At 28.4% G+C, this 20,276-nt stretch overlaps 2 protein-coding genes and 1 long non-coding RNA gene across 4 annotated transcripts; all 3 read right to left on the bottom strand.

Annotated features, from left to right (window-relative positions):
* Positions 1-278: 278 nt before the first annotated feature.
* LOC103572850 (ESF1 homolog) lies at positions 279-3,398 on the bottom strand. The gene is made up of 3 exons (XM_008551644.3): positions 3,198-3,398; positions 633-2,873; positions 279-544 (listed from the first exon to the last, which is right to left on the bottom strand). The coding sequence occupies exons 2-3, from the start codon at positions 2,859-2,861 to the stop codon at positions 431-433; spliced, it is 2,343 nt and encodes a 780-aa protein (XP_008549866.1). The 5' UTR covers positions 2,862-2,873; positions 3,198-3,398; the 3' UTR covers positions 279-430.
* A 571-nt stretch (positions 3,399-3,969) lies between these two features.
* Positions 3,970-7,864, bottom strand: LOC103572849 (putative uncharacterized protein DDB_G0291812). 2 transcript variants are annotated; one of them, XM_008551643.3, is made up of 5 exons: positions 7,510-7,864; positions 7,239-7,359; positions 6,239-7,165; positions 4,798-6,106; positions 3,970-4,513 (listed from the first exon to the last, which is right to left on the bottom strand). In XM_008551643.3, the coding sequence occupies exons 1-5, from the start codon at positions 7,510-7,512 to the stop codon at positions 4,378-4,380; spliced, it is 2,496 nt and encodes an 831-aa protein (XP_008549865.1). In that variant the 5' UTR covers positions 7,513-7,864; the 3' UTR covers positions 3,970-4,377. The 2 variants fall into 2 exon arrangements, with proteins under 2 accessions (XP_008549865.1, XP_008549864.1); XM_008551642.3 differs by having other exon boundaries at positions 4,798-7,165.
* Positions 7,865-16,256: 8,392 nt separating this feature from the next.
* LOC128667580 (uncharacterized) lies at positions 16,257-19,151 on the bottom strand. The gene is made up of 3 exons (XR_008403517.1): positions 18,617-19,151; positions 18,392-18,532; positions 16,257-16,930 (listed from the first exon to the last, which is right to left on the bottom strand). It is a non-coding gene; the product is annotated as an uncharacterized LOC128667580 (long non-coding RNA).
* Positions 19,152-20,276: the final 1,125 nt, after the last annotated feature.

Here is a 20,276-nt window from a genome sequence, read left to right as displayed (position 1 = left end):
ATAAAAATATATCAAGAAATAATTTGTCAGATTTTAATTACTTCATAAGCTTCAAAAATAAAATTTACCGGAAAGAATTTCAATACAATTTTTTTTTTTTTTTTCAACACATCTGAATTTTGCTAGTACTTAAAATTTCCTGGTACTGAACAAAAGTCCACAGTGAAAACACATGAATTATTGATATCATTTATCGTTGATTTTCTTATACTTTTAACTTAACTGTAGTTGGATTATCTACATTTTTTAAATTTTTTCCACTAATGAAACTTGATTGGTAGTTTTATTATGGATATCATATTTATTAAATACTTGAAAAAAAAAAAAAAGAAATATGTACACTTTAAATAATTCATTAGTAATCTGAAAAACTTATGTAATCTCTTAAATTCTACTATATCAATTCTTATCTATTATTAATATAATTAAATTATTTTTTTTTATTTTTTGACATATTTTTTGTGTTATATTTAACACGATTTACGAGTGCCTCAACGTCAAAATTCAACGTTTTATTGTCCTTAGGGCGTTTTATTGATGCCTCCTGAAAAAGTTTAAATAAAATGTTAATTTAATAAAAAATAATTGTTATGAATTATTTAAGAACTAGATAATAAACAAAAGAAAGTTACCTCTATTGGATTATCATTCTTTACTCGTCTTTTAAGTTTTTCTTTTACAAGAGCTTCAGTTCCTTTAGTTTTTCTATAATGGGGATCAGTGGGATCAATATTGTATTCATGAGAACTATAAATCGCAACAAATCTTGGATCATCGACATTGACTGTAAAGTTATCTTGACAATTATTTTTATCCTCTTCAGTCTTCTTCTTTCTTAGTCGTTTCTTTTTTGATTTTGATGATGCCTCGTTTTCTTCAATTTTATTCATATCAAAATGATTTTTCAGTTTTTCATCTTCCCTATCTAATAAAAGTAATTCTAGTTCAGCATTATCTTGTTTATTTTCATCATCATCAGTATCATCGTTACAAAGGGTTGAATTTTTTTTAGATTTTTTATTCTTTGTCTTATTAGATTTTATTTTCATAATTTCATTTTTAAAATAAGGATCATTGATATCAATATCAGACGGAATAGAATCTTCACTGTCAGATACGTTTCCTAACTTTTTTTTCTTCTCTTCTATTTTACTCTTTTTTTTTTCTTTTCGTTTTAACAAATATTTATCAAATGGTGCTAATTCATCTTTATTATTCATTTTCTTTTCAACTAATTTTTCACTTTTTTCTTTAAGATTTAATCCCCATGTACACTCTATTTCAATATCATCTTCTTTCTTTTTATTATCATTTTCTTCCATTTCTTTTAATAATGATCTGAATCTATCGATTCTACTTTGTTTTTTATCATTTTTAAATTTAATTCCATCATTTGAATTATCAAGATTTTCATTATCTGAGTCATCATCACTGGAAGATAATTTAACATATGTACTAATAACATCGCTACTAATATCATCTAATTGACCAGAATTAATTTTTTTAATAAACTCTTGTCTTCCCATATTATTTTCATCCCAAGTTGATTTAACGTTAACCTGTTGCAGTGCCGTTGTTATAAAATTTCTCGGTTTATATTTTGAAACATCTGGATATTTATCACAAACTTCTTTAGGTTTTTGATTAAATACTTTATCATCAGTAATAACTCTCAAATCAATTTTAGTTGCAGTTGATTCATACTCAATACCATCAAGAGCTGTATAAATTTTTTCAGCACTTGATTTTGAATCAAGAACAATAACGGCAACATAATATTTCAATCTATTTAATTGATATTGTCTTATTTTTTCCATTTGATTATCGGATTCTTGATCGTTTTCATCGGTTTCATTATTTAAATTATTATTGTCTTGAGTTTTTTTAGCTTCTGTTATTTCAATAGGTCCTTTTATATCTTCTTCTTTCATACGTTCAATCCCAAATTCTGTTGGATAAATAGTGACTGAACGAACTAAACCACCTGGTGGTAAAAAAGAAGTAAATAATACCATTAAATCAACAGCACGTATTTTATCCCAATCCATATTACATAGTGCCAATCGTTCCGTTGGCTCATCAACTTGTTCCACATTTTTATCTAATTCACCCCAATTATGCTCAATATTTTCCTCCTCTTCTTCAGATGACTCTTCTTCTGATGAACTACTTGACAAAAGTACACCCTTACCTCTCGCATAATCAACAGAAAGATCTTTAAGCTTTTCTGATACTTTAGATTTTAATTTAATATTTGTGTTGTTTTTTTTCTTGTTTTCTTTATTTTTAATTTTATCTATCTTATTTTTTATAACCTCTGGTTTGTCCACATCTGAATAATTTTCATCATCATCTGTCTCAGCAGAGCTATTAGTTTCATAATTAACTTTTTCAATGTCATCAATCTTCATTTTGCTTGAATCAGTTTCATCTTTTTTCACACAAGTTTTCTTCTTTATTTTTTCATTTTTATTAACTTTTTTTTTCTCTAAATTTTTTATTTTTTTATCAGCTTTTACTGATTCTTTTTTCTTTGATAATTTTCTATTTTTTGTAGAATTATCACTCTCGACTTGATCATCTATTTCATTATCACCATCGTTATTATCATTATCATCATCAGCAGCAGCAGTATCATCTTCACTAGATAAATCATAATATTTTCTGAGATTTTCCGATGAAGACTGATTAACTGGTCTTCCTCGTTTATCAACAGTATATACTACACGAAATTCTTCATTTTTCAACATTGAACTGAATCTTTTATCTATCTTTATTTTTCTTTCATTCTTAGGCATACCTCGGAATTTTGGATTTTTTGGAATACCCGCAAAACGTGGATCTTTCAACAATTCTGCCATCGTACAATTATTCTATAAACAAAAAATTTATATATATATTCATATAAAATTATTTATAAATTTCTCAACTGTTCATATAATTTTATTATAGATTAACAAAAAATTTTCAATAGACAGCTTTATTTATTGTCCTTATACGATTTAAATTGTTATTATTTGTATATCTTTTTGTGAATCTTGTCAAATGGCAACAATATACTAAGTAATAGTTAAGAAAAAAAAATTGTAATAAAATAAATTTACAGTATTTAATAACAGTAAATGAATTAATAATAAACGAAAAAAATGTTTAGTCAACAGAATGTTAAAAATAAAAAAACAGAAAATAATACATACTTTGTTCTTCCAGTGGTATAAAAATATTAAATATCTTGTTTTTTCTTAATATTTTATTAAATTTATGACAAAGCTGTCAAATATAATATTTGAAAAATATTGTTAATATTATAAACAATTATTAGGTTAAAATTACTAAAACACGTGTGTTTTGAGGTTTTAAGGAATTGTAGAAATCGTGGAGCCAGTGCTGCCAGAACGTGCGATATTTTTTCCCCTCCTGAGGTGAAATAGCATTGAGTGTAATGGCAAGAGGGGGTAAAAATATCGCACGATCTGGCAGCACTGCGTGGAGCAGAGAATCAACTCGGGAAAAGGATATGTGGCGCTGTCATAATAAAACTATACCATCGATATCGACATTAGATGGCCTTACTTAACTAACTCGAAAAATTATAGCGCGTTATTTAAATTAAAAAACTTACAACTAAATATATTTTGTAACCCTTTTACCATCGTAACTTATTAGTTTCGGTTCAGTTTCTGAAAATAAAAATTTAAACAGATCTTGACGACTTGAGGTCCTCTAGGAATCTAACGAACCGAATGATGAATCCTAATTTAAAGTTTTGGAAAGGCAAGGTGAACATGGGAAAATAATTTATTTTTAATACTGTAATTCAGTCTGTCATAAATTAAAAATTTTATTGTTTTCATTAACAAGAACTATATCATAAGCTATAATGTCTTTTAGTTAATATATATGTTTTTTACATACTATTAATAGTGACTCAAAGTGATATATTATTTCTTTTTTCAATTTCAAATAAAAAGTCGATTATCAAGTTAACATTGATTCCAATTATAACAATAAATAATAGTTGATGAAAAACCTTTCCAACAAATTCATCAAGTTAACATTCTTACAATTTAAAATATAACTTTTGTTTATGATTTATATATCAATTTATCGAATGGTTATTTCATAATTGAATAGTAAAATAAATTTACCAATTTTGTCATTAATCAGAAAAATCAAAATCAAAATGCTAAGATTCGCAAAAAAAAAAAATCTTTTTTTCTGTAAAAATATTAGTTTTATTGATTAAGCATTAAACGATATTGTATCGTCATTATTTAATAATAACTAAATCATTAATTTACGAATTATAAATATTAACAAAAATTTAATTAGAGTTAATAAAAAAATGGCTATTTAAAATTAAAAAATAATAATTATTCACTGTCGTCTTAATTTAGTTCCTAAACGTGGTTCTTTGAGATTAGTAGGAGCTTTCCGCCTTCTTGGACGTCCAGAAATTCTACTACTGGCATTACTGCTATCTGAATCACTCTGTTGATCAAGTTGTAGCGATCTATCAATATTTTGAAAAAATAAAAAATGAAGTATTATCAAATATTAGTGTCAATATATTATTAAAGTGACAGCTAAACAATCAAAGATACAATCAATATTAAAATTAATAAACAGTTTTTAAAGAGACTGTTAAAAAAAAAATAGATTTTTCTATCAATAATCTTAAAAAAAACTAAAAAAAAAAAAATAGTTTAAATAAAAATATTGTTTTATATAATATCATTAAGATTGATTTTAATAAAAACCATACATATTAGAAATAAAAAATTTAAAAAATCTTACAAAATAGAGTTTGAAGAATTCCGTGATGTTATTGACGTAATTTTCTTATTACTTTCATCTAGTTTTTCAAGCACAACCTTAGCACTGCTAGGATCTTTTCTTTTAACATTTTTTCGCTTACATTTCGATATTTTTTCCAATGGACTAGATGGTTCTGAGTCACTGGAAGATGCAAATCGATGTTTATTTATTCTTTTTCTTTTAAGTACATCTGGATGTCCAATAAAAGAATCACGAGTATTTTCAATGGTCTCAAGGTTTTCCAATTCTGTTGATGTACGAATCATTGATTCATTTATTTGTGGAATCAAGGCTGATGAATTATTAATACTATCCATCAATGATTCTCTTATACTTGTTCTAGGAGTAGCCGGCATATTTATAAGTCTTGTTATCATATTTATTTCAGTTGTAAAATCTGGTTCGGGTTCAACTTGTGGTGTTTCAATAAGCGGCCGTTCTAAAACAGGTAAATCTAATTCATTTATATCAAAAGGTAAATTACGAGTAGGACATGGTCTTTTTTTAATAAGCATCGTAAAGTCATCATCATCATCATCAATAGGTTGACGACTTCGTGCGACAGTAACATTTGTCGAAACTCTTAATAAATTATTATTTTCAAAATCATCAGTTTTTCGTGCTCGTGTATTAATTGAAGCCGCTAAACTACCCCACTCACCACATTTTTCATCATCATCATCATCTTCATTATCATCATTATCACCATCATCAACACGAGTAGAAAATTTACGACTCTTTGGACTGTCCGTATCAGCAGAAGAATATTTCGATACATTTCTAGTGGTATTAATAATATCATTATCATTAGAAACATAATTATTTATTCTTCTAGCTCTTGTATTAACTGATAAATATTTTGAATAATTAACTGATTTATTATTATCATCGACATTATAGTTATCATTATTATCATTATCATCATCACTACTTGACGAGGAGACAGTACAGCTATTTTTAGCCCATTCAATTTGTGAAGAGTCATTAGGATCATCTTCACTAGGTGGTTCATCTATTTGTGCAGAAGCTGCTACTGCTACTGCTTCTACTGATGCTGGTGATGACAATGATGATATAACATAAGTTTCTGACGGATTAATACGTGAACAATTTGAAACTTTGATATTATTATCAGCATCAGAATTATTTTGATCAATATCAACAGGTTCTGAATTATGCATCCAACTTGGTCCTTCTAATGGATCATCCTCATTGTTTGAATTCTTTGTTTCATGTTTTCTTGAATCAAAACCATATGTAGGAGCTGTCCATGACTCTGATAATTTATCTGTAATATTTACTGCACTTTCATTGTCCAATACAGAAATATCTCGATCATTTGACGATTCAACAATAGAATTGTCTTCTGATCTACTGATATTATTACTATTATTATTCTTATTATTATTAATAGTATTACCATTTTCCATAAAAGTTTTAACGTTTATGGTTTGTGTATTATTTCGTAAGAAACGTGATACATCTTGCAATGCAACACGTGGACTTTTAAACATTTCCGGTAAAGTTTCATTATTGAAACGTGATTCAAGATTAACAACAGACAAACGTTCAGAATTACGTGATTCACGTCGTGAATTTCGACTAGTTCTTTTACTTGTTGATCGTCTACTAATATTATTATTATCAGACAAATCATCAATTTCATCGCTTATTCTTGCAGCTGATACGCGTATTCTTTCTGGTAATAATCTTTCTACACGTCCAGTTGAAAACCCATTTTGTTGATTTACTGGCAATCTTATAAAACTGGTTGCTGTTGCATTATTATTATTATTATTGTTATTTGTTGTTGCTGCTTCTGCTGTTGTTGTTGTTGTTGAACTATTATCAATTTGAAGTGAACTGCGTTCTGGTGTTGATATGATACTTTCTTCGATATCACTTAAATTTGGTGATGTACGTACACGTGGCATATTTATTCTACTTAAATTAATAACTGGTTTTGTTATTGTATGTCCACTAACCATTGGTTGAACAACACCACGTGCTGGTGATTTAACAACTGATTGTCTTGATGATTCTCTTCGTGGCATTGGACTACGTGATGAACTAATTCGTAAATGAAGTGGTTCTGTTTGTACGATTGATCTGCATGATTGTATTGTATCAGTAAGATAACCAGTTGCTTTTACAAGTAATTCTAAGCCTTGTTTTGAATTCTGCAATATCTTTGATAATATTTCATCACGTTTGTTTAATGATATTTGCATTTCTTGAATTTGACTTGTTAATGCAAGACTATGAGAAAATGTATATTGATGATCTTGTTTTTCCTTAGATAATGCACGTGCAAGAGCATTATTATTCGCCTTAAGTTTTTCATACACTGATAAAAAATAAAAACAAATAGTAATAACAAAAATTATAAATTTAAGTAAATAATTTTAATAAACAATTACATAAATTACGAGGTTTTGAAATTGATTTCCGCTTCAATTGATTCCTTTTCACCAACACAGTTGGCCTTTTAACTTTTTTATATTTATTAGATGACGGCGGCATTATTTTTGATTGTTTAGCCTAGATAAAAAAAATTAAAAATAAAAAAATTTATATATATATATATATATACATACATATAAGAATAATTATTTAATTATAAACTCGCCAATTAAAATAGTCAACTTATTTTATAATACGATTAAAAAAAAAAATGTAAATATATTTTACCATGACAAATAATTCTTCAAAAGTATTAAGAAAAAATCAACTTTTGCAAACTTCTGATTAACGTTAAAAAAATATTTTTTTAACTATTACCGACTTCATCAAAATTATGATATTTTTTTTTTTTGTTCAATGGTTTAATGTCACTACTTTTTTTTTTAACACTTGAATTGTTTTAAAATCTTACTACTAATTTATTAATTAAATGTTTAAAGTCTATAAAAATAATAAAAACCGCTATACATAATTCTATAATTTTTTCAGATATTTAAAGATTAAAAGTAACATGTTTTAGTTTTTTTATAAACGTTACAGTACTTTAAGGCTGGGCCGTAGTAAAAAATTTTTCAGACCTCGATTTTACGCTCTCGGTGTTTACGGTGAACTCAGGAACCTTGGTGGCAACGTAAATCAAGTCGATAACAAAGAGAGCACCCGAAAAGCGGTAATTCACAGGAGCGTAGTAAAATCAGGCACTTATTGCTAGGGACCATTCGAAATTTTCGATAAGTTTTTTCGGTACCCAGTCATTCATTTGTAGTCAAATTGTAACGGGGTAAAATTTAATTTATCATCAAGGAGAATCGTGGTTTTTCACGGCTGGTCAGTTACCCGAGCCGAAACCCCAAAAAAGTACCCGTTAGAGTTTTTCGACTTGTCGCCGGGTGCGCTAATTGAAGAATCTCGGACTTCTGTCCCAAAATTAATTAAGTGGGGAGGCCATTTTCCGGAAGTTGCCGAAAATGGCTGAGCTGAAAATATATAACCACAGGCAGTGTGCGTTCTGGCAGCACTGACCACAGGCCACAGGAACACAGTGCTGCCAGAACGTGCGATATTTTTACCCCCTTCTGAGGTGAAATAGCATTGAGTGTAATGGCAGGAGGGGGTAAAAATATCGCACGTTCTGGCAGCACTGCAGGAACAGGACAGCAGCAAAATCGGACAGAGTCGGTCGAGCTGACAAGCCTAACGGACGTCCATCTGCCGTGAGCCTTATCCAGAAGACCGGAAACCAAGGAAAGACCAAGGGAAGCTAGATAGACGCCAATGGTATCATCCGGTGAATGCAAAGTTTAGTGTTAATATCGAAGTGCTGTGCGTAAATTAATTCTCGGCAGGTAAGCCAGAATTATTAAATTAATTAACATCGAGAATAAAGTTATCAGAAGTGTTAACAACTGTGCGTCTTCAATAGAGCAAATTCTCGGCAGGGGAAGCCAGAATTTATTGTAAAGAAATAAAATAATAATTAACCACGTGTTTGGTCAAATCATTCTCGGCAGCGAGGCCAGAATTTATTAATCATTAATTGTAAATTAAGGAATAAAATTTCTCGGCAGGAGGCCAGAAATTATAATAGTTATTAAGTCATTGTTATACAATAAATTAATCGGTAATTTACTAAGATAAAATTTACAAGACTGAAAATCAAGTGCTGTGGAAATCGTGATAAAAGATTGAGAATTTAATTAATTAAATTTGAGTAGAATAAATTGATGTCAGTAAATTTATAAATTCTTCAAGAAATTGAAATTGAACGCGAACAAAGAAAGACACGAAATAGAGAGAGATAGACTGAGACGCGCGAAGTACAGAGGGATAGCGTCAGTTACTCGAGTCAGAAAATCTATCACTTGATAAAAAATTTTTACGGGAAAATTTTGTGAATTAAAGTGAATGGTTATACAAAAGAAAAAATTTAAAAATAAGTAAATTTAAATTTTAGGGAGAAATTTTGAAGAAAATTTAAATTGTGTGTGTGTGAGTAAGTCCAGTGGGCAGTAGATTGATAAAATAAAATGTGTGTGTGTGTGTGTGTGTGTGTGTGTGTGTGTGTGTGTGTGTGTGCGTGCGATATAAAATGACTCCAGGGGAATTTCTAATTAATTATTTTGAAATAATTAGATCCAGGGGATCTGGCAAGTTGCCGATTTTGTTTTAATATAGATCCAGGGGATCAGGCAGGTTGCCAAAATTGTATAAGTCCAGGGGACTCAGTGTTAAATAGATCCAGGGGATCAGGCCGGTGGCCAATTAAATATTTTAATTCATAAAGTCCAGGGGACTAATTAATCAATGTAATAAAGTCCGGTGGACTCCGTTAGTTAATAAAATAATTATAAGTGAAGTAAAACCCGGTGGGTAAAAGTGTTTTGTGATAAATAAAATTGTTAATTATATTAATTAAAATATTGTGCAATAAATTTAATTCCTCATCCTTTCTCACTCTTGTAAAATTCAACGACCCTGAATTTTCTAAAATTAACATCTCCGGTTCTGGAAGGCCGAGTCTTATCTTCCATTGGCGCCCTTATTAAGATCAATTAATAAAGGGGCCAAATTTAGCAAGGTTGAAAATTACCCTGTTACAAAATCTTAGATTATTTGCAAAGTAGCTGCAACTTGTTGTCAAATTGAAGGAAGCTTCTACGAAGCAAACGTTTGCTGTACAAATCTGATTATTTGAGTGAAAACAGAAGTTGATATACATTGGCCGTCAAATTGAAGGGACTTCTACTCAGTACACTTTTGATTTCAATTCGCTCTAAATCTACAGTAACCCCTAATAGCCTCTCTTTTGCTCAAAATTGACAGTAATTTGACAATTGTAATTACCGACATTTTCTACCCGAATTTGTCAACGATTTGACAGCAACAGCTGAAAAGCAAAATTTGAGGTTAATTTTTTTCAATTTAGCGGTAAATTTCTTACTAAAAAAGAATTCTAATAAAAATTTCCTTGAATTTTTGTCAAATGTTTGTCAACTTGAGGCTTTTCCCTTTTTGACGACAATTTGTATGGCAACTTTCAAAGTAAATTGGCATTCTAATTTAGGTCGTAACTTTACATCACATTGTATAGCGAATTGTTCATAAATTATCGTCAAGGAAACTTTTGTGAGTAAACTTCTGAGAAAAAAACTGTGCTATTAGGAACCATTAGACAAAAGAAACTTTTGCTGTGCACATGGCTGTTTAGCTAAGGTAAGAGCCGAAATAGAAATAAGTATCTTGTAAAAACTTACTCTCGTTTTAACATCCAATATCGGCTGTAAATTTTGAATAACTAAATTCCAAGATTAGGCAGAATAATTCTCGTTAATTTGACGGCAAAGATACGTAAACTTCTAAAGGTCTACTTTACATTCGACAAAAGTGATGCTTCTACAGTTCGTGCACGATTTCTATTCAATTTGCTCGAATTCTATGGCAGCAATTAGGCAGTAAAATGAAGCTAACTTTTTTTGAGAAACTATCGATTTGGGACTATACAAATTAATAGGAAATTTACTCCGTATTCTCCCTAATAGCCACCTGAGCTTGAAATTGACAGTAATTTGACATTGAAATTGCTTGAACTTTGCTGCCCGAATTTGCAAACAATTTGACAGCAAAAGTTTAAAAGAAAAATTTACGGTTAATTTTTGCTTAATTTAGAGGTAAATTTTTACTAGAAAAAAAAGTCGGTAATGTTTATTCATACCATTTCATAAAGTAAACAAATTTATGCATGAATATGTCTACAATTTGAGGATAAAAAAAATATTTTACAATTTTTCAAATCATCTTGCCGACTAATACCGACAGGTATAGATTTTTGTCAAGATGAATTGCCTAATCAACGTCAACTTGTAGATTTGAGTGAATATTGTGTACAGTGCTGCCAGATCGTGAAATATTTTTACCCCTTCTCGTGGTGAAATAGCATGGAGTGTACTGCCAGGAGGGGGTAAAAATATCCCACGATCTGCCGCACGGCACAAATTGTGTATCTAATCAAGAAATGTGTAAAATTCATCTATTCAGTCAAGACGTTGATGCTGATACGCCAATGATGAAAAATTATCAGTTCTTTTTAAAAAAGTTATTTCGTTCTACTTTAGCTCTAAAACAAAAATTTCGAATTCTAAGAAAATAGAAATAATTATAAACAAATAACATGTTTGCTTCAAAATTTTATTATGATTAAATAAATAGTATCAATACACTTTTAAATTAATAATGAATATAATTAAAGCAAATAACATGATTAATCGAAGTATGAAGTAAACGTCTATTCATCGTCGAATTATTTTTTATTATGCGAAATAGTGGTTTTAGAATGTATAATTTTTTTTTTTTATGTTTTATAGCAGTGTTTCCATTGTCAAAGATTAAAAATTTGAAAAACGGTTAATCTTGAAGCAAGCCAACTCCAAAACTTCCTACTATTTTCGAGCTCCAAAAAATTATTGTGAATCATTTTCGAGCTCATCAAGAACTATACTTCCTTGCTTAAAAAAAAAAATTCGCATCGTTGTATGTATTCAGCTTATATTGGCCTACATCACATTCACATAGAGCTCATTCACTCTTAAAAAATTTATGTATTTTCATAAATAATGTTCTTTCGTTGGCGATATATTCATACCTTAATTATTCTGTTTTATGATTAGTTCAATGATTATAAATTCACAGTTGGGAATAAAATTGGTTGGTTATGGAGTTCTCCATCAAAAAGAATTGGATGAAAGATAACAATCACATAAACAAACCATTATCACAAAAACGGATGAAATCACGAACGTCCTTGACTTCATGATTATACCTCATGAAATTTATATATGATCGTGGATGATCAAATATGATAGTATCTGAATTTTTACTCAAGTATACATATTGTAATTGAATATATCGGAGAAGAAATAATCCAGATATGACAGGATGTGTACATATTTTACCAAACATAATTTTAGTGTGATAAGATTTCGGGTGAAAAAAATCATATGTATTTACTATATGATTATACACTGGTCACAAAAATTAAAGGATATAAAAAAAATTATAAATTTTTAGGTGATTTTCAATACGCTGTAACTCGGTGAAAAATGGTCGTAGACTAAAAATGAAAAAATCCAATTGTAACGTTAAGTTTCTAGTTTGCAGATCTTGAATTCTAATTTTTTATCATGCACGGTTCCAGAGTAATCCTAAAAAATCCAACGGAAAAAAAATTTTCCAAATTTTTGCTCGCCTTCCAACAAGTATATGGGCGTCAATAAAATTTTTTGTTCAATGTTTTTCAATAACTACCTTTGTTGGTTGAAGAAATAAAGTTTGTCGCTAAAAAAAAAACTTTTTGATATTAAAAAAATGATTGAAAACCAAAGAACCGCTGATTATATGATTTTTGGCAAAATCGATATATTTAAAGGTTCGAAACTCTAAGAAAGAAAAATCGCAGCGTTTGAAAATTTTCAGGGTTTTTTTAGGACAGTGAGGTTGAAAAAAAATCAACGGTATCCTTTGTTCAACCGTTAGATCCAAAGTTATACCAAGATTTCCGAATATCCTTAACTATGCGAATTTTTACCTGTTTTTTAATAAACATTATCGCTTCAAAAAAAATTGGTCTATCGATTGACCCTGCGAGCCAGTCCCCAAACTTCCCGCTCATTTCGAGCTCCGTGAGCTCGAAAGTATTGTCAGGAATACAGTTTCGAGCTCAAAAATACTTTTGTATGTCGTTGTTTTCGAAAAAAACGTTTTATACCATTTCTTTCTCCCACGATATTTCATTGACAAATGATTTGATTTTCATGTTTGAAATAGCAATCGACCCGTTTTAATAAAGTTTAGAGCTGATCCGATTTTGAAATCGTTTGGTTTAGTTATTTTAAAGATATTTGCAAAACCGTTTTTTACCATTTCTTTTTTCCACGATACTTCTTAGAAAAATAACCCGATTATGATGGTTGAGGTGGAAATCGACGCATTTTAATAAACTCTAAAGCTGATCAGATTTTGGAATTGTTTAGTTCAATTGTTTCAAATATATTCGTAAAAAACGATTTTTTAGAATTTCTATTTCCCACGATAACTCTAGAACGAATTATCCGATTGAAATGGCTAAAGGCGAAATCGACGCGTCTTATTAAGCCCGAGAGCTGATTAGATTTTGAAGTCGATCGTTAGACTCGTTTCTGAGAAATCAATAAAAAACTAAAAAAAAATTGTTTTTTTCGTAATTCGCCAATATTTTCGAGTCTACTTGATCAAATGATCTGAAATTTTCAGAAAAGTTGATGGCCAACAAGCTGTTTTGATTACCGCCTCAACCATCCAAATCGGTTCATTAGTTAAAAAGTTATAGACCGGTCACACACACACACACACACTCGGACATCATTCTAAAAACGGTCAAAATAGCTTCCTAAGACCTCAAAACGTCAACATCTGATGAAATTTCGATTTTCGCAAATCGGGGTGAAACAATAACTTCCCGAAATTTTCGAAAATAATCGATTTTCTTAGTCGGAAGTTAAGAATTTTTCCATCAAAAGTCACTAATTTTACCTTATAGAAAATGTATTTCAGTTTTCAAAACCTCACTTCCATTCTCTGTACGGCCAATATGTACAGAGTTATTGATCATCAAATCCAAAATGGACTTTTTTGCTTTGATCAATGATAACTCGGTGCCGAATTGTCATTGAGACGTTTTGAGGCTGGCAAATTAAAGGGCATAAAGTTTTTTAAAAAATCCATAAGGTCAAATTATCAAAAAAAAATTATTGAAGCTCATAGACTTGTTGGAAGACGAGCGAAAATTTGGAAATTTTTTTTCTTCGGTTTTCTTAGAATTCCTTTGGAACAGTGATGATAACAAAATTTGAAGTCCAGATCTGAAAACTAAAAACTTGAGACTATACTTTGATTTTTTTATTTTTACTGTACGACCATTGTTCACCGAGTTATAGCATGTTGAAAATCACCCAAAAATTTAGAAATTTTTTTATCCCTTAATTTTTGTGACCAGTGTATATAATTATATGCAATTCATATCTAATTATATCTAATCCATATTTAATAAGATATAATAATATGTACACTAACGCAAAAAATTTAAGGAAAAGAAAAATTTTATAAATTTTTTGCTGATTTCTACAAGGCTGTACTTTATGAAGAATAATCATATCGAGATTCGAAAAAGTAATTTTAAAGCTTGAAATCTCTACTTTCTGTGCATTTCCATCAAAATGTTTCTATAGCTACAGCTATTACGCAATGTCAAAAAGAAAAAAGAATTTTCGAACACAAAAAACAAGTTTCATTTTTTTTTATTTCTTTAACTCTTTTGACATTTTTTAGAAATTTTTTGTTTTTTTTTTTCTTTTCCCCGCCCGGGTAAAAAAAATTATATATGATTCAATATAATTATATATAATTCTACATAACTATATATGATTTCTATGGAATTATATATGATCCATATAGAATTATATATAGTTATATACAATTATATATATATAAGCTTATAATTATATATAATTATGCACAACGCCCAGAAAAAATCACAGATAATTATATATAATTATATATCGTTTTATACAATTAGATATAATTGCATATAATTATATATAATACCACGAAAAAAATTACATATGGTTATATATAATCTAACTTAATTATATATGGCTATATATAATTAACAAGCAATCTCTAGATTATATAATAGGTACATGTGTTTTACTACAACTTGAATTTCCAAATAACTCGTCATTTCACTATGTTCTAATTTCAATCGTTCGATTAAAAAACACAATTCATTTTCACTTTCAACGAAAAACTTTCTTTAAAAAAATATCTCCAATACTAAGAAATAAAAATACTTTAAGCAATTAAAAATTTTTCAATTCAAGCATAAGAATATGTCAATTTGAAAAAAAAAAATTTTGAGTTGAAATAAAAATATCAAAATAATTATTTACTTAGTGCAAGGTAATTTTGATTTTCCGGATTTTTCTGGATTTGAGTTAAATGTTTTTTCTATGAAGTTATAATTCACAAAAACAACCGATAGTTGTAAAATGTATATGTAATCGATACTAAAAAATGGAATTATTTTATAATATAAAAATTAGGGTGTGCCGAAAAACTCTTTTTACAACTTTAAGTTCAGAAAATTAATGTTTTTTAAACTCGATTTTTCCTCGATATGGAATACTTTTTATAGGAAATTAAATTTCCTACAAAAGCGTGCTTTTGAAAATTTAAAAAAAAATTTTTTTGATATAACATAAATGAAAAAATAACAGACAATTATTTAATACCGAGGAAACTAAATTTTTGTCGATCTTCGAAGCCCCGTATCTTCTTCCTAGTTTATTTGACGTACATAATGCATCAGCACTTTTTTGTAGAGAATTTTATTTCCTACACAATTATACCAGTCGAAATTTGAAAAAAATTTTTTTTCATAGTCTTAATAACGAAAAACTAAAATGAAAAATTTTCGCGTTTATTTTAAATTGAAAAGAAAACCCCCATTTGTGACAGATCAATTTTAAAGATATTTGGCTAAAATTTGGTGAAGATTTTTTTTATAATATAAAGTAACTTTTAGGCCTATAAGAGGTTCAAAAAAAAATATTTGTTTTTTTTCGGGGCACCCTAATACATATATGGGGTATTCTACGTCAAATCAGACGGTTTTAAAAATTTTAATTTTTGATTTCCGTCATTTTTTCATATTTTTTGGTACTCATCAAAAAACTCATCCTCTTAAATTTTGAGATTTTTTTTATCATTGGTTCAAAAGATTAAATTTAAAACAAAACCGCGCTTTTTAACGTTTTATGCTGATAATTTTTTGAAAAATGGTTTAAATAAAAAAACTCAAAAAATCAAAAAGTTTCATTTTTCCATTTACTTTTAGAAAAAAAAAAAATACAAATAATTCTTTGGAAAAATTTCCGCAATATTTTCGAGTTTTAAAACTTTAAAGTTGTTTTATGAAAACCATGCATATTTTGATTTTCCTGAGAATTTGTGACAACAAATTAATATCTATTCCACAACTTTTCAGGTGGTTCCGGTTGTGGGACTTATATATAACTCGATTATATATAATCATATATGAAAAATGGCCAAATATAATCATATATAAATATATATAATTGTATTTGGCCATTTTTCATAAATAATTATATATAATCAAGTTATCATTAAAAAATATTTTTGAAAAAAAAAAAACTAAAATAAAATAAAAAAATTAAATACCGAATTTTTGATTTGGTTATAATCGCGCGAACGCATTACAAATTCAGAAAGAAGAATTGATAGAAGTAAATGATGAAAAAATCCTGGACGTCTGCTGAGTTCGAACACGGCGCTCCTCTTGGCTGGTAGTCCTGAACATTGATCACTGGTCCACATCACGAGAGTTCAAGTCATGTGCTTAATTGATGTATTTAGAGTGAAATGCCGGTAAAGACAGAGTTCATAAGTTTTCGTGATGGATTTTTACAAAATTTAAAAAAACTCCATGAACTTATATGAAATTTTATAAAAACAATATTTGTCGGCCTCGATGATAATTATAAAAAATTATATAAAATTTTATTAAGTTTCTTCAAATTTTTTAATTTTCTCTTGTGATCTGAAATTTAAAAAAACTTATATTAAATTTTGAGAAACATTAAATAATTTCACAAAATTGTATGAAATTCAACCGATTGAAAAATTGGGTACTTTCGATCTTCGAATACCATGAGAAAAAAATTTTTTTTTTTTTTGAAACACCCTCATGATTGTATACAATTATATATGGGTATGTGTGTAAGATTATATATAATTATATATGATTATATATGACACTCTCCGTTTAAATATTGCATTATATATAATTGTATACAATTATATATGGATATATATATAAGATTATATATAATTATATATGGTAATATATAAAAAAATTTCTCCGAATAGTATTATATATAACCATATATAATTATATATGGCGCTACATATGACTTTCTCCGTTTAAATATTGTATTATATATGATCATATATAATTATATATAATTCTATATGGATGTATATACAAGATTACAAATGATAATTATATATGATCATATATAGTTATATATAATTATGTATGATTATATATAAACATTTTTTCTCGGGGATTAATTTACAATCGAAACCTTCCGGAAGTATCCGATTAAATTCGATTGAAAGTCAATCGGAAATTTCCGATTAACTTTCAATCGGAATCATTCGGAAGTTTCCGATTAAATCCGATTGAAACGGATGGAATGTCTATCAGAAATTTACGATTAAATCTGATAGGACGTTTTCAATAGGATTCAATTGGAGTTTTTAATCAGGGATTATCAAGTCTTGTTCAAAAATAGTACACTTTTCATCAGCAATATCTAATATATTCCTGTAGAGATTATGATCAATAAAATGCTGGTATTTCTCTTGAAAATTAGTATTGAAAATATTGCGAAAACCAAGATCATTCTGATTATTATTAATAAAAAAAATTCTCATCTGAAAAGCGACCGGGAAGTTTACGATACAATCAATTTTATTTTGTACTTACTATTTTATGAAAGCTATGAATCAAATCTGATTCTAAACATATACATTTTGCCGCGATAAATACATACTGAAACTCATGATTTTCCTATGAATTATTTTATTTTGAAATTACCTAATATTAACGAATAGATTTTTTTTTTATTGGTGGTTAAAATTAGTATCGGGCATTTTCTGATTCAATTCTACATATTTTATTACATGTATTGGATATTGTAAGTAGCTTCCAATAGGTTGATCGTAGTATAAATAGAGAGCTATCACTAGTATACACCGATGACTGCTTATTCAAAACTACATTAGATGATCGGAAATTTTTTTTATTGGAATTTGTCAGATTTTTTCAACAGGGTTAATTTTTAAGTTAAATTTAAGTTTAAATTTTATTTTTTTAATTTGTTGAAATTGAAAAAAAAAATTTTATTCCGCATGAGAAAATAAACTTCTCAAATACCATATAAAATATCAATGTAACCGTAATGATTGTTGACATTTCTAAAATCAATATATAAACCTATTGAATAGTCCCAACTATTAAGTTCATGGTTTGGCAGAGTGGTACAAGCTCCGACTGATACACAGAAGGATCCAGGTTCCCAGAAAAATACCGAACACTTTTTCATCGATAGAAAAATTAGTAATGAGTAAACAATAACTATAAATAAATAAATTTCAATGAATGTTGATGATCAATACAATTAAATAATTATTTTGTTAGTTTATATAATTTTTGTCAAACCTATATGTTGATCATATATAATCATATATGATCAGACATAGCCTTATATGAATGCTCATATATGGTCCGACATAAGATTTTTTTTACGGGGCCAAAAAAAATGCCACTTTTTTGTCGGTTATACAGTATTGCCAGACCCCTCTGAACATATTTTGCTATAATTCCCAAAAACTGTACTTTCAGCAATTCGGAATTTTTATCATCGTATTTCGATAATACCTGCAAATTTATACGTAAAATTGTCTACAATTTGAGCGTAAAAATATACTTAACAATTTTTTAAGTCAAATTAACGATAAATTGACATAAAATTTGCCTAAAAATTAAAGACAACTTTTTTCTAGTCAACTTTTGAAGTGAATTTGCATTCAAATTCGGGCAATTTGCATTCAAATTTACGTCAAATTCAGTTGTAAGTTGCATACAACATGTCATAAAAAATGGAAAAGTCCAAAGTTGACGGAAATTTGAGGAAAAATTCAACAAAACTTTTGTACAGTAAACTTTTGCTCAAGCAAATTGTGCTATTAGGGTTAGTTGACGTCTGCCGTAACTGCCCTAACAATTACTCCAGATTGAAATCGACAGTAATTTGTCAGTTGAAATTATCAAAATGTGCTGCCTGAATTGGCCGACAATTTGATAGCAAAAGTTGAAAAAAAAAAATTAGCGGTTAATTTTTTTTTTATTTAGAGGTTACTTTTTTTGGCTAGAAAAAAACCCTAGGTAAAGTTCCTATGAAATTGTTGTCAAATGTCGTCAACTTCGGGCTATTCCGTTTTTGACGAGAATTTGCATACAACTTGCTATACAATTTGACGTAAATTTACTACCCGAATTCGAATGCAAATTCATTTTGAAAGTCGTATACGAACTATTGTCAAAAACGGAAAAGCCCGAATTTGACAGACATTTGACAAAAATTTCATGGGAACTTTTATTAGGGTTTTTTTCTAGTCAAAAAAAGTAACCTCTAAATTAAAAAAAAAATTAACCGCTAATTTTATTTTCAAGTTTTGCTATCAAATTGTCGGCCAATTCAGGCAGCAGATTTTGATAATTTCAATTGTCAAATTACTGTCAGTTTTAATCTAAAGTGGCTTTTAGGGTAATTTCGTACATCTAATAACATTGTGGCGCTACCTGTCAATACCTTATTGGCGAAATTTGGAAATCAGGTTTTTAATCAATGGAAACAAATAATTATTTTTTAAGTTAATTTTTTAACGGAAGATTTAATATCATTATACAGAAACAAAATATCATTATACAAAAAAAACATATTATTTATTGAAGACTACTAATGGAAATTCTAGTTTTTTAATTACATTTTTGTTGTAAATAAATTACTGTTTAATTTGTTTTCACCAACAATCACCGACAAATGGTTTCCTAGCAATTTAAATAAAAAAATATCGAAATAGAGGGGTTCAATGAAAAAAATTAAAGGTTAATTTTTATTTAGTTTTTCATAATTAAGCAATTAACCCTCAAACAACTTTGATAGGTTAACCTTGATCGACAAACGACCAACAAACGATTGCAATTGAAATAAATCGGATCGGTTTATATTGAGTTGGTTTATAATGAGGAGTTAAGTTGGAGCTCAAATATACAACTTCATTAAGCGATTTCTGATAATCAATTTGGAAGCGAGCTA

The sequence above is a fragment of the Microplitis demolitor genome, chromosome 4 (genome assembly GCF_026212275.2).
Source record: "Microplitis demolitor isolate Queensland-Clemson2020A chromosome 4, iyMicDemo2.1a, whole genome shotgun sequence".
Taxonomy (NCBI): Eukaryota; Metazoa; Arthropoda; class Insecta; order Hymenoptera; family Braconidae; genus Microplitis; species Microplitis demolitor.
The sequence above is the reverse complement of the archived record's forward strand: the minus strand, read 5'-3'. Positions and strand labels throughout refer to the sequence as shown.

What these genes read in the sequence shown, in the direction of transcription:
- LOC103572849 (XM_008551642.3), bottom strand. An exon ending in TTCAAAACCTCGTAATTTAT is followed by an intron (nt 7,166 to 7,238) that starts GTAATTGTTTAT and finishes ATTTTTTATCAG; the next exon opens with TGTATGAAAAACTTAAGGCG. An exon ending in AATTCTTCAAACTCTATTTT is followed by an intron (nt 4,514 to 4,797) that starts GTAAGATTTTTT and finishes AAATATTGATAG; the next exon opens with ATCGCTACAACTTGATCAAC.
- LOC103572850 (XM_008551644.3), bottom strand. Translation starts at nt 2,861, where the DNA reads ATGGCAGAATTGTTGAAAGATCCACGTTTTGCGGGTATTCCAAAAAAT. An exon ending in AGAATGATAATCCAATAGAG is followed by an intron (nt 545 to 632) that starts GTAACTTTCTTT and finishes AAACTTTTTCAG; the next exon opens with GAGGCATCAATAAAACGCCC.